The 15,454-nt window shown below is 38.9% G+C and overlaps 1 protein-coding gene across 7 annotated transcripts in view; it reads left to right on the forward strand.

The window, feature by feature from the left end:
* Nucleotides 1–15,454, forward strand: part of PHKB (phosphorylase kinase regulatory subunit beta) — a 193,668-nt gene that overhangs the window by 123,071 nt on the left and 55,143 nt on the right. For all 7 annotated transcript variants that reach the window (XM_067718117.1, XM_067718116.1, XM_067718115.1 and 4 more), the window contains 2 exons: nt 12,064–12,119; nt 12,633–12,726. In XM_067718117.1, the coding sequence (XP_067574218.1) occupies nt 12,064–12,119; nt 12,633–12,726 (150 nt within the window). The remainder of the gene's footprint in view (nt 1–12,063; nt 12,120–12,632; nt 12,727–15,454) is intronic.

Consider the following 15,454-nt stretch of genomic DNA (forward strand, 5'->3'; position numbering starts at 1 on the left):
TTCTACATCTGGCATTTCAACTCAGACACCAGAGAAATGATCTAGTCCGTGCAGGCATCCAAAGGAGAAAAACCAAAAACAAGTTGTCTTGCTATAACTTGCTTCCTTTTCCCCCTTGATTCTAAATAGCTGGTTTCCATTTGTCTACCGCTGGAGACCTTTCATTGGTGGTAACCCAACACCTGAGGTCCTTTGAAATGACATGGAAACCCTGAGAGGGAAATGGCTAGATTTTTGGAACCTATACTCCCCTTCTTCTGCCTCTACCTCCCCTATCTCACCCTCATTTTACCAGTCTTTCTCTATGTTGACCACTCTGTTGTGTTTTTATAAGTTTCTCATCATTTGTTCTTCCTGCTGGTTATGATTAAATCTGTGTGAACACCATGAGTCAGGGTTTCTCCACCTGGGCCCATATAATCATTTTAGCATCGTTTCCAGGAAATAAACAAGACCTTTAGCACAGTCATTTCTTTAAGATAAAAATATAGAAAGGTTCAGTTACAGCATGTGCTTAGACAGGAGTAAAAACAGTTTAACAAACTAATTTGTTGTGACAAAAGGATGATTAGTATTCTCTTCCAAGATAATTGCAGTCATTGAAAGGACTGCTCTCAAAAACCATTGCCCGATTTATTCATTCAGGCATTTGAAACTGTGTGTCTGAGGTCTGGGAATACTTTTTAAAATTCATTTGTTTTCCTCTTAAATAGAAAGCTTGTATAATCACTAATGCAATGTATAAATACAGGGATCCTAAAAGGCCATTTTCTCCCTGGCCTTCTCTACTCTTAAGCCAAGTTTAGCTTTTTAACCATGCTGTTGTTGGTATTTCCACTTACCACTTTCCTCTGAATCCCTATTCATTTTCTCCAAGTAGCTGCTTTGGCTTGGTTGGAAATGTCAGAATAAGATGCCAGTGTGTTCCAATCAGGATGTGCCTGTGTTCAAACTGCTGTAGCCTGTTACTTGGCTCTTGCAGGAAAAATACTGTGGATATGGTGTCTCCAGTTGGAATTGAGATGTATAAAGCATCTGCCTGGTTTCTTCAGCTAATGAGGTTTTGCTGAAAAAAGAGTGTAATGAAAAAATGCTGGATGTTGGTAGGGCCTACTGATGAAGGCTAATGAGCATAAATGAGTTTCTATAAGGCCCCAGAAGCAGACGCAGAGAATGTTTCAATGCACTGCCCTTGAGGCAAGACCAGCCTTGGGTGGGGTGTGACCTGTTTATTTGTTGGCTTCTTTTTTTCTTTCCTTCTCTCCCTCCTCCTGTGTCCTTCTTTCAGTAAAAGACCTATTCAAGCCAGCCACAGTAGATTATTTTATGCAGCATAGGGCATATTAAAAATAAAGCTACCTAGGGCTTCCCTGGTGGCGCAGTGGTTGAGAGTCCACCTGCCGATGCAGGGGACACGGGTTCGTGCCCCGGTCTGGGAAGATCCCACATGCCGCGGAGCGGCTGGGCCCGTGAGCCATGGCCGCTGGGCCTGTGCGTCCGGAGCCTGTGCTCTGCAACGGGAGAGGCCGCAGCAGTGAGAGGCCCGCGTACCGCAAAAAAAAAAAAAAAAAGAAAAAATAATAAAGCTACTTAGACCAGAGCTTAATACAATGTTGCAAAAATAAGAATTATGAGTTTTACATACTGTATTTATTATTTAATAGAAGAGGTAATTTTTAAATTTAATTGCCAAGAATTTAAGAAATATATTCTATCAAAAAGGAGATAAGAAAATAGGTGTTTTGTAGACACCACTTGGAGTTGAGTTTTCTTTAGACCTGATGTCGAGTGAATGAAGAGTGACTGTTGGTAGAACACAAAGGCTTTTGCTCACCACTCTGCTCCCTGTGACTGTAACCAACTGTGTGTTGGTTAATTTTATGTGTCAACCTGGCTGGGACATGGAGTGCCCAAATATGTGGTCAAACATTATTCTGGATGAGGGTTAAGATGTTTCAGGATGAGATTAACATTCAGATCAGTAGAGTGAGCAGGTCAGATTGCCCTCCCTAATGTGGGTGGGCCTCATCCCAGGAGGCCTGAGTAGAACAAAGAGGCTGACCCTCCCCCAAGTAAGAGAGGATTCTCCCTGCCTGATGGCCTTCAAACTGGGATATTGGCTTTTTTCCTGCCTTTGGACTAGAACTAGGTCTTGAGCCTCCTGGCCTTTGGACTAGAACTACACTGTCAGCTCTCCTGGGTCTCCAGCTTGCCTACTCACCCTGCAGATTGTGGGATTTGCCAGACTTCTTAATTGCCTGAGTCAGTTCTTTATAGTAAATCTCTTTCTTCTCTTTGTACATTCACAAACAAATATGTGTGCGCATGCGTGCGTGGACACACACAAGCACGCACACAGACACGCACCCTGTTGGCTCTGTTTCTCTGGAGAACCTGAACTAATACAAACCACAGCAGCAAGCAGCACGTAATTCATGCAATATATACCATGACAGGCACCATAGACTTTAGACTTAGACATATCTGCAGTCAGGTTTAAGTTCTACCACCGACCTTTGACAAATTATTTCACCACTCTTCACTTCAGTTTCCTGATCTTTAAAAATGGGAGTTTTTGTGACAGTACATATGGCAGACTCTTTTTTTTTTTTTTTTTTTTTTTTGCGGTACGTGGGCCTCTCACTGTTGTGGCCTCTCACGTTCCGGAGCACAGGCTCCAGACGTGCAGCCTCAGCGCCCATGGCTCACGGACCCAGCCGCTCCGCGGCATGTGGGATTTTCCCAGACCGGGGCACGAACCTGTGTCCCCTGCATCGGCAGGCAGACTCTCAACCACTGCGCCACCAGGGAAGCCCTGGCAGACTCTTGAGATATATTAATTCCTTGACATTCTAAACTGGACAACAAAACAAACGTAATCAATAAAATAATAATATAAATCTTATTACTAGGCTGTCATGTTATTTCCATGAATAAGTTATAAATGAACAGAATCTATACATCTTTCTGTGTGCCATTCTCCTAGAAAAGACCCACATGCTTCCTCTGCCCCCTCCCAAAACACTGCTCCCTCCCAAAATCCCATCTTACTGATCTTTTCTGATAACAATCTTCTAGTGCCCCCACATAAGCCAGTGGTAGTAATGCCTCTGAGTGTTTTCGGTTGAGTGGTTGTTCTACTCTTATAAGCAAAATTAAAACCTGATGTTTAATGGTTCCACGATTTAACTATAACCATGTTCAGAGATTTCAGTTGCAAAAGGTTGACTAGCCTTAAATGATAAAAGATGTGAAAAGATGACATTAATAAGTATGGTACATATAAAAAATAAGGGTATACTACGCAGTTAAAACAAAATATGAGGGCATGTTCTGTGTATTAATACATGATATATGATTAAGTGGGAAAAAGTGCTGATAGTATGCTACCTTTTGTCTAAAATACGAGAAAGTAAGATTATAGATTCTTGTTTGCTTTTATAGGCAAAAGGAAACTCTGGAAAGGGGCATAAGTAATCATAGTAATTGCCTGGTTGGTAGGTGGTGGGGTGGATGTATGGGCCACAGGTAGGAGAGAAACTTCACTGAAAACTTTTTCATAATTTAAAATTTTTTGAACCATATGAATTAATTGTCTATTAAAATTAAATTGAAAAAAAGAACAAGGGGAAGGAAAACCATTAGGGTACATTCACATTTAAATTTCTCTGTATACCCTTTGAAAGTTGTATTATATTGTTTTATTTATAGCTCCCAGCTGAAAATCTCCTAGCCTTGTTACTTTGACCTGATTTGGATAATTTGAAAACTAGAATCTAGATAGATGTACATGCAGTGTTTTAATTACCATAGTTTTAAATTTTGAGCAAGATGGGTTGCAATATTAATACAGGTAGTGCCCAGCTCACCAGCAAGTTACACTATAAAAGTTTCTCTTCCACCGTTCACTTAAAAATGATTAAGATAGTAAATTTTATGTTATGTGGGGGGTTTTTTTGTTTTTTTTTTCGTGGTACGCGGGCCTCTCACTGTTGTGGCCTCTCCCGCTGCGGAGCACAGGCTCCGGACACGCAGGCCCAGCGGCCATGGCTCACGGGCCCAGCCGCTCTGCGGCATGTGGGATCCTCCCGGACTGGGGCACGAACTCACGTCCCCTGCATCGGCGGGCGGACTCCCAACCACTGCGCCACCAGGGAAGCCCATGTTATGTGGTTTTTTATCTCAATTTAAAAAACTGTTAAAAAACCCAATATGACTTTATTCATTTATAGAAATGATAGTGGTTTTTTGTTCTGTTTTTTTTTAAATTTATTTTTGGCTGCATTGGGTCTTCGTTGCTGCGTGCGGGCTTTCTCTCATTGCGGCGAGCGGGGGCTTCTCATTGCGGTGGCTTCTCTTGTTGCGGAGCACGGGCTCTAGGCATGCAGGCTCAGTAGTTGTGGAGCACGGGCTTAGTTGCTCCGTGGCATGTGGGATCTTCCCAGACCAGGGCTCGAACCCGTGTCCCCTGCATTGGCAGGCGGATTCTTAACCACTGCGCCACCAGTGAAGCCCCCGAAATGAAAGTTTTAAATCAGAATATTTTCAACTACACGTTGTTGGTCCTGAATCATGTAGTTTAAATGACTTGTACAATCCTTAATAGCTTATAAAAATATGTATACTTTTAGTTATGATTCTTTCCCTTTGTTAAAAATATCTTGTTTATATTTGCAAATATTTGTCCTTTATGCTCAAGGAAAGATTTGTATATTGCTAATAAAAATGTAACAATACTTTAAAAAAATATTTTTCTTCCAGACCACCGAATGAGTGCCAACTGCCTTCTTTTGGTATAATGTGCTGTGTACGTGCTAAGTGAGAAAAGAGCATGAGGCATCCGTCAAGGGTGCACTCTGTAATTATACAGACCACTCATAAACATGAAAAAAGCCCTGGCAGAGAGATGGCAAGTGACTCATGCAGACAGCACCTGCTCTTGCTGATAGAGACAGAGACATCTTGGCATCCTGATGTTTGGGGGACTTTATGGAGGAGACTAGGTTGAAAGAGTGGGCCAGGAACTGGATAAGCAGAAAGAAACAGAAAGAACAGTCCAAGTGTAGGACAGAAGACAGAAACTTGAGATGGACATGATGAACTGCTTTTTATTTTTTTAGTGGAGTGTTCTAAGACAAACAGGGAACTGCAGGTAGAAGTGAAGTTGTAAAAGTCCTCAGGAAGTTGGGGCTTTATTTGGGAAACACTGGTTTTGGAGTATAAAAGTGATGTCCTAAACATGACAGAAATATGCCTATTACTCCCCTACCCACCCTTCCTCCCATTTCTTCATTCATTCAACAAATATTCTTTCACCACCTCCTTTGTGAAAATCACAGATACAAGAAAATTTCCCTAACCATAAAGTATAGAATATGGGCAAAGGCAAGTGTGAAGCAGAAAGTCCAGAAAGCCTGTAACAGTGATCCAGGATTGTAGTCATGTTACTGGATTGATAAAAGGGCTAATGGTTTTTAAACACTTAAGAGTATTTGCCAAATATTTTATCATTACTCTAAATGGAGTATAACCGTTAAAAATTGTGAAACACTATATTGTACACCTGTAATTTATTTAATATTATACATCAACTATACTTCAATTAAAAAAAGCATGTATATTACATTGAAAAAAAAGAGTATATGCCAGACACTGTTAAATGCTTATATATGTTATGTATTATCCTCATAACCCTATAGACACTTTTATTATCCCAATTTACCCATGAAGAAAGTGAGGCTTAGAGAGGTTAATTAATATAGTCACACAACAAAGAATAATATAAATATCATTTGTTTAGCAGATTAAAGTTTGTAAATATTTTTATAGGCCCTCTTTTGTTTGATCCTCTGCCTATGTGTTAGGCCTCCTAAATAGCATTATTCTCATTTTATAGATAAGCACAGAAGAACATAGAGAAACTTGCCTAGGCAATCATTCATCAGACAGTAAGCACGTACCGTGTGCCAGGCATTCTTCTATGCAATAGACAAGATAGATCAAGTGCTTGTCCTCAGGGAATTGTTTTCTGGTGGGGATGAATAACAGTGAATATATAAGTAAATAATACCAAATAATTTCTGGAGATGACAAGTACTGTGAAGTAGACAAAATAAGGTAAAGTAATAGAGGGGGGCTGGCTACAGTAGAAAATGAAGGCCTTTCTAAGGAAGTGATGATGGTTGAGACCTGTATAACAAGAGGGCCTCATGCAACAATCTGAAGGGAAAACATTCCAAGCAAGAGTGCAGTAAGTACAGAGGCCCTGAGATAGGAACACAGTTGTCATTTTCAGTGGAGAGAACCCAGTGTGGCTAAATCATGGTGAAGGAGAGGAGAGAGAATGAGAAAGAAGAAGTAGGCTGGAGCTTGATTATGTAGGGACTTGTGGGCTGTGGTAAACGGTTTGGTTCTTATTCTGTGGGCAATAGGAAGACAGTGGAGAGTTTTAAACAGGGTGTTTGTGTGTATGCATGTTGGCGGGGAGGTGACATGGTCTGATTTACACTTTTTTAAAAAACCATCCTGTTGCTGTTTGCAGGATAGACTGTGTGAATTGTGGGGTAAGACTGAGGTAGGTAGAACAGTTAGTTGACCAAGTGAAAGATCATGGTGACTTTGAGTAGGGTGGTAGTAACAGTGGAGTTGGAGAAAAGTGGTGTGTTTGAGATGTGCTTTGGAGGTAGAGCCAGTAGGACTTATTGGTGAGTTAGCAGTGCATTAGAGAGTCAGACAGTACACTGTAATGTTTAAGAGATAGATGAGATTGCCCATATTTGGATCCCTACTTTGCCACTTACTAGCTATATGATGTTTAGATAAGTTTTTTAACCACTCTGCACCTCAGTTTTCTCCTTAGTAAATGAGGATAATTGTAGTAACCTACTTAATAGGGGTGTTTTGATCAGTAAATAATATGACTACACAGTGTTCAATAAGTGTTGTCTTTTTTGTTTGTTTTAGCTGTTACTGGTTATGAGGTTTGAAGGAGAAAGAGGAATCAAGGATAACTTACACATTTTTGGCCAGATCAAATGAGTGCACAGTATTAAAGAGATAAGAAATAGTGGTGTTGGGAAAGCTGGACAGCCTCATGTAAATCAATGAAATTAGAACACTCCCTCACACCAAATACAAAAACTAAAGTCAAAATGTTTTAAAGACATAAATATAAAACATTACACCATAAAACTCCTAGAAGAGAAATAAGCAAAACATTCTCTGACATAAATCATAGCAATATTTTCTTAAATCAGTCTCACAAAGCAAAAGAAATAAAAGCAAAAATAAACAAATGGGACCTAATCAAACTTGAAAGCTTTTGCACAGCAAAGGAAAGCACAAACAAAACAAAAAGACAACCTATGGAATGCGAGAAAATACTTGCAAACAATGCAACCGACAAGGGGTTAATTTCCAAAATATACAAACAGCTGATACAACTCAATTAAAAAAAATACAAACAGCCCAACCAAAAAATGGGCAAAAGGCTGAATAGACATTTCTCCAAAGAAGATATACAGGTAGCCAACAGGCACATGAAAATATGCTCAACTTTGCTAATTATTAGAGAATAACCATCATCAAAAAGTCTACAAATAATAAATGCTGGAGAGGGTGTGGAGAAAAGGGAACCCTCCTACGCTCTTGGTGGGAATGTAAACTGATACAGCCACTATGGAGAACACTATGGAGGTTCGTTAAAACACTAAAAATAGAGTTACCATATGATCCAGCCAATCCCACTCCTGGGTATATATTTTGGAAAAGACAAGAATTCTAATTCGAAAAGATGCATGTACCCCAGTGTTCACTGCAGCACTATTTACAGTAGCCAAGACATGGATGCAACCTAAATGTCCATCGACAGATGAATTGATAAAGAAGATGTGGTACCTATATACAGTGGAATATTACTCAGCCATAAAAACATTGTAATATTGCAATTTGCAGCAACATGGATAGACCTAGAGAATATCATACTAAGTGACGTACGTCAGACAGAGAAAGAGAAATATTATATGATATCATTTATATGTGGAATCTAAAAAATTATACAAATGACTCTATATACAAAACAGAAGTAGACTCACAGACAGAAAACAAACTTACGGTTACCAAAGGGGAAAGAGGGAGTGGAACGATAAATTAGGAGTATGGGATTAACAGATACAAACTACTATACATAAAATAGATAAGCAAAAAGATTTACTCTACAGCACAGGGAACTATATTCAATATCTTGTAAAGACCTATAATGGAAAATAATAAATATATATATATATATGTATAACTGAATCACTTTGTGGTACACCTGAAGCTAACACAATATTGTAAATCAACTATACTTCAATTAAAAAATAAAATTTAGGGCTTCCCTGGTGGCACAGTGGTTGAGAGTCTGCCTGCTGATGCAGGGGATATGGGTTCGTGCCCTGGTCCGGGAAGATCCCACATGCCGCAGAGCGGCTGGGCCCGTGAGCCATGACCGCTGGGCCTGCGCATCCGGAGCCTGTGCTCCCCAACAGGAGAGGCCACAACAGTGAGAGGCCCACATACCGCAAAAAAAAAAAAGAAAGAAAGAAAAAAATAAAATTTAAAAAAGAGAGATAAGACATACTTTAAGGGTGAGTGAATTTAAGGATGGAAATCAGTAGTTCAGTTTTGTCCATGGTAAGTTTAAGGCTCCTATTAGATAACCAGGATCATGGGATAGGAAGTGACAAGAATGGAACTTGTTTTGTGGGTATTTCACTTCTAAAACTTGCCCTCTTTCCACTCTTTGAGAGGCAGAGTAAGTGAGTGATTATGAGCACAGACTCTGCAGTTAGACTGCCTGAATCTGAATTCTAGCTCTGCTATTTACTAGCTTTATGACCTTGGATTAGTTACTTAAACTTTCTGTGCCTCATTTTTGTTACCTGTAAAATGGGATGATGGTTTGTTAAAGCACTTAGATCAGTGCCTCCTCACACACAGAATGTACGATGTTCTGTAAAGTGATTGTTGCTATTGTTACTTTTCAATCCTGAATGTTGCTATAGAAATGAAATGAGAAGAAGATTCAAGCAATGTATTTTATGAAGGAAGGATTAACAGGATTTTGGTGACAAATTGGATATTGAGGGTAAAAGAGAGGAGTCAAAGGTGGTTCAGAGGTTCTGAGCTAGAGTGAGTCTATTTGAGGTAGAGTAGGATTGATAAGGAGTTGAGTTTTAGACCTATTAACTTTGAAAATAGCCAAAAGAAAATGTCCAGAAAGCAGTTAAAAATGTGGGAACTAGATAGAACTCAAGAGAAAGTTCAAGACTAGAAATATAGATATGGAATCATCTGCTTAGAAGTGATAATGAAAGATACCAGAGTGAATGAGTTTGGTAAGAGAGAAAGAGAAAGAAGTGAGATGAATAGAAGAACAAGGACTTAAAGGGTAAGGATTTCCATCTCAAAGGCAAAGCAGGATAGATGGCAGAGTACAGAACTAACAGAGACAAGGAAAGTAAGGAAATAGTGGTAGTCTATGTTTGAGAAATAAAGGGAGGGAAAACTGGGAAGGTGGTAAGTCATCTGAGGATTTCTTTGAAAAGATGTTTGGAATTATTTGGTGAAGAACTAGTCATAAAAATGGGATAGTGGATGGTCCTAATGTCTTAGAATGGTGGAAAACATTCTAGGGCAACATAGATGTTACAGCAAATCTCAACAAGGAAGAGAAAGCAGCTGCCCTAGGATAGGTGTGAAAACTGTAAGTACAGCTGCAGGAAATATTCGTGCCCTTTATTGTTACTATGTTTCAAATACTGTACTTGGCACTTTGTTCTCCCTGAATCCTCAGGATTCTCCGAAATATTGGAAACCACCTAAATGTTATCAAAATAAACATGGCTTGAATAAATTATGGCACATGCATATAATGTAATGTCTTTCAGCCATTTTTTTTTAAACCAGGTAGATCTGTACTGGCAAAGGAAGATATCAGTGGGATACTTTTCTGTGATAATAAACACGTTTGAAAACTTATCTATCTATTGCAATAGACTAAACTCAAGGATGGGCACTGGGTTGTATTCATCTTGTAATATCAGAGTCTAGCGTGGATTCTTGTATGTCTTAACTGTTGGTCAAATGAATAAGTGCATACATGCTTATAAAATGGAGAGCACTAGTACCACACTGGGCTTGAGTGTGTGTGTGTGTGTGTGTGTGTGCGCGCGCGCGCACGTGTGTACTTTGTGAACCTAAAAGCAGAAAATATTATAATATTATTAAGGAAAATACCATTCAGAAATAGGAGGTATTACTTATTATTAGGCAGTTTTCAGAGAGACTTCATTGGTTTAGACAGTAATTTTGGAGGTTTGAAGAAAATTATGAAAATAGAGAAAAGATAGTTCCAACTTTGTCAGTGAAAGGAAGAAAATTGTTGGGGTGGGACCGGCCACGCACAATTCTTTCTGTGGGTGGAAATGGGGTGAAGCGTCCCGCTTGGGCTGGTGTTCAAGGCCTGAGTTCATTATGGTAGATGGTTATTGAACTGGAACTTTCCTAAATGCTGACTTTTCAAATGAAAGAGTTCTTCAACCATTGAATAGTCTCCTAATCAGATGCTCACTATGATTCAACATGTGTAGTGGGCATTTTAGATCTGAGTGCTCTGTCATACAAATAGAAACAACATTGTCTTAAACAGGCCTGTGATTCAAAACGAAGAAACCAGTTTACCAATTAGGATCTGTAAGCTGCCTTATTTATTGTTAGTGGAATAACATCTGCATTCTAATATATGTATTCACTTGCTTTTTATTTAAAAACTCTAATTGCCCTGAAGATTATAGATAATGGCCCGCTCTAAGGTTACTTCTTTTGATGAATGGGAGATTTCATCCACGAAAAATGAAGCTTAATGTTTTCATTTGTTAGAAATCTTGACAAGACTCTGAATAATTACTTTTTCTCATCCTTTTGAGTAACATCAACTTTTAAAGTCTTTATCAAATAAAAATAGAATTTATAGCATTTTTAATGTCTATTTATTTCTGTGAGGTTGTTCCATCATATTTTTCCTTATATATTCATTTAAATCACATTGAAGACTGCCTGAAATGGCATTTTCACAATAATTCTGGGAACCATCCTTTGTATGTTACTTACTGCTGATATATGTATTCTGGTATTTCTTGCCTTCTATCATACATAAATTCTACTGGCATATTAAATACCATAGAGAGGAACTGACTGATAGTAAATCAAATGTTTTACAGCATACTATTGGGAATGTTGGATTCATTACTATGAAGAAATTATATTTGATCACAATTTTCAGAGCTTCCTAATACTGTAATTTATTGGTGCTTCTTAATGTTCTGTGTTAGTTATGTACAAGCTCAAAATTGGATTCATTTTAGCTATGCATAATATATGCTATAGTGAATCTTTTCCACACACACAAAAAGTAGCAAATATCCAACACTATGTTTGATTAGAACTATTAAGCCCAACAGCTTGTATTTAACTAACACGGTGGTAATTATATAGTCAACTGGGTAGTTCATTCTCTACCGTAGAAGCTATATATTAGAATAAAGCTATTTTGGTGTATCAGGTGCCAAAGGAAAATTGGCTAACCAGAAAGGGAATAGCTTTATGTGGTGAAGATGTCAAATGAACAGTTTTAACTCACAGTCATTTTTTTAGAGAATACGTAAGTTAGGTTTTTATTTTTAGTTCCCACTCTTCCCTTCATAGTTAAATGACGGAAAATGACTCTCGGTCCCCAAACTACTCTTATGCAGCGTTCAAAATAGCCCTGACAGACTAGCCCCTCCAGTAGTGGTGAGATTTATGGCTTTCCATTCCTTGGTGTTCCATTACTCTGTCTACACCATCAAATTGATTAGTAGGCAGTGGAGAGCAAGGAAAGAGAGGCAACTGCTTAGAGCCAGCTGGTGTCCATCATCTTAATGAACTGCTCAGAGATGGTTACTATTGTCCTTGATTCTCATTATAGTTGATGATGACCAGATCTTTTAAAATGTTTCCCCCCTCCCTTATTCTGTATTACAGGGCCCACTGGAAAATGATTTGGTTGTTTATGTAGCGCTCATAGCAGAAAGCCAACGGTATGAAATCCAGATGGGTGGCGTGTTCTTTTGAGGGGGAGGGAAGGGGATTGATTGCTTTAGGCTTATAATACTGAGTGTGGTGGTAGAAATTAACTTCATAGACCCCTTCACAGGGTTTCAAGGATGTCACTAATGTGACTTTAAGTGCCAGAATAACATTCTTTTCATGTTTAAAAATAATTTTGTTTTAGTTGGTGTTAATATTAATTAAAGTCTGTGACCAGTGCCAGTGTTGCCTGGTGTGTAGTTTTGAGAAATTAATGCAAACAGATTATGGGGATCCCCCAAGTTAGTGCTTACCTCTCTGGCAGCCCCCAAAGCTCACAGGTGATGCTTTGTGAAGAACCCAAGAGGGCTCTGGATTCCAGTGCAGATGACATATTGCTGACATTAACAAATGAATAATGTGCTCCAAACTAGCATAGTCTTTCCCCTTTTCTCCTCCTCCTTCACCATTGTCCATATAAATGCATTACTGAAAATGTCTCTTTTTTTCCCTGTGTTTTTTAGCCTTCAGGTTTTCCTCAACACATATGGTATTCAGACTCAAACTCCTCAACAGGTAGAACCCATTCAGATCTGGGCCCAGCAGGAGCTCGTGAAAGTAAGTGATTCTGCTTCTTTACTGGTACTAGAGCATGATGATTAGACTTAGTTTATAGTCAAGAAGCATATTTAAAAATCCAATTCTGAGATAGGGTCATTGATCCAAAGTCTTTCTGATTAAGCTGAGAGACCCACTTTATCACACTGTTACGGAAACACAACTGCATTGTGTGTGTGCGTTATATTCATAGGTCTTGTTGATTTCTGCTCCTTGCTAAAGTCTATTACAAACCTGGACTGACCACTTAAATAACAAATCAGCCTTAATTTTAGTAGTGGTGTATAAAATTAACCTTTACATTTGATTTATTTTCCCTTTTATTAACAATTAAAGAAATCTTCTCACCTAAATATTGTTGGTAATAACTACTTCCCTTTTTCTCTTGCCTTACTATTTGGAGTCTGAAGTAATTCCTACCCTCTTTGGTTTGCTGGGTCTCAAAATAATTATAAAGTGACATCTGAATTTATATTTGATGCAGTTACATACCTATTAGATTGGATTAAAAGATGACTTTTGAGGCCTTTTGTATGCACTGCCCTGCAGCATATGCCTGAGTTTAGGAATATTACTGCTCATTAGGGATGGGAAATTGTTCATCTCCACTATTTATTTTTAAACCACTGTTTTTATTTGGTAATCATTAAAAACAGTACAGGAATGGGACTTCCCTGGTGGTCCAGTGATTGGGACTTTGCACTTCCAATGCAGGGGGCGCAGGTTTGATCCCTGGTCTCGGGGACTAAGATCCCATATGCCGCCTGGCCAAAAAAAACAGTGTTTGTTTTTGGTGTTTGGTGGAAATGTTTAGAATAGTCTCTCTCAACTGATCAAGATTGATTGAGTCAGTTAAGCTGATAAAAATGTTTTTTATTAAAACCTTGATGTTACAACAAAGAATAAAAGCTCAGAGAAGTGAGGTGCACATTGCAGGGAAAATGCAAGGCCCCAGAGTTGTTGCTAATCAGACTGGACTTCATGCATTGACAACAAAACCAGAACCTGGGTGTTAGGTCACCCAGAGCACCAGCTCTTCAAAAGTCCTTAACAAATTAGAACTCTTTTCTCCCCCTCGATTAAAGAGACATGGCTAAAAATGCAAGGAACCCTGGAGTAGGTAACACTTTAAAATCACACTACAAAGTAAACGATGGAAAGCTAGGTTTCATTGTAGAAGAGGCTAAATGAGGCCAAGAGGGAAGTAAGGATCCACAAGGCAAGGAGAGGAGGCTGTATGGAATGGCAGAAAATCTAAGGTTGTAACACTGTGCACTTATCGTTCAGGTGCAGGCTGTATTTGCTGATACACTTTTATGGCCTCTCACTGAAAGCTCCAGAGAATGGTAACAAAGGTTATTATTCTTTGATAAACATGCTCTCAAAACAAATTAACCTGAATCTGTATCTTCAGGCCTAATGTATATTAGCACCTCTTTCTGGGAGCATCTGTACTCTACCAGACAACATACAATCAAGACTTAAGAGACCAACATGGCTCCAAATAACTTGAATGTGGCATTTTATTCATTCATTCATTCATCGTAACACCTGTTCTGTGCAGAGTACTGTGTGGAGCACACAGATAAAATGACTCTGTCCCTGTTCTCAGTTAGTGACCTCTGGGTCTATTGGGATGACAGAAAAATAGTTAATGACAATCCACTTTGATCGGTGCTATGACAGATGTTAGTGCAAGGTGCTGAGGAGTCACAGAGGTGGTAGGAAGCATTCTGTTGCAAAGTGAAGACTTATAACAGGTCCTGACTTATTTTATACTTTGTTGTTTTAAAGATGGCATTAACGCATGATTTACAATTTGGGTGTGTGTTGTGGCTAAAAAGACAGATATGTGACCAGGAACCCAGCTTCTCTGTGCACGTGTCAGGATGGCAAATTCTCTGTGGCTACAGCCTCTGTGTTTCAAGCTAGCTGCATTTTGGGATTCACCCTCTAAGATATACTGCCGACTACATTGTTTCTTATAGTCTACCTTTTAAAAGTGAAAATGTTCCCTCAAATCTTAGTTAATACACATATTCTTATGCCAGTGGCTGCTTATTCTCTTCTGAGAAGTTGTACCCTCCTTCAGCCCACTGAAGAGGGTGTGAGGGCAGACAGCTGAGGGTAAGGCTTTCACTGTGTGTGGTTAATGTTTCATAATGTGGTAACTGTGGTTTGATTTGCCTCATGGGAGATCTGAATACACTGCAGATGTAGAATGAAGTATTTCTGTACTTCCAGGTGGTTTGGTCCCTGCTATGTGTTTCAGAGCATTAAATGGTGTGAATGTGTACAATGTAGGGACGGTATTATCAGTACCCTAGAATTCAGTGAGCATTCTGCATCTGATTACTTAATTGTCATAGACCTTCTCTACCGTGGTTCAGAAAGTTAAGGAAAATGCTTTTACTGTAATAGAGTAGTATTTAAGGATTTCCTTTAAATCTGCCTAGATCAGTACATTTTAACTTGTGCATGGTTGATTAATATAATCATTTGCCTAAAAGAAGAAATCTAAAGTAGTTTAGACATAAATATTAATTTAAGGGAAAGTGGTCTCCATCTAGTGCTGTGCACTGTAGTTTCAGTGTAGCTATACAATGCTATATAATGCTTATAGAGTACTTTTTATAGCCAGCGGACTTTGTCTAAAACCACTGCTGTTCCAGAATTAATATGCACAGCACATGTGGTTCAGGAGGACATTCACTTGCTCCCTCATTCA

The sequence above is a fragment of the Pseudorca crassidens genome, chromosome 20 (assembly GCF_039906515.1).
Source record: "Pseudorca crassidens isolate mPseCra1 chromosome 20, mPseCra1.hap1, whole genome shotgun sequence".
Taxonomy (NCBI): Eukaryota; Metazoa; Chordata; class Mammalia; order Artiodactyla; family Delphinidae; genus Pseudorca; species Pseudorca crassidens.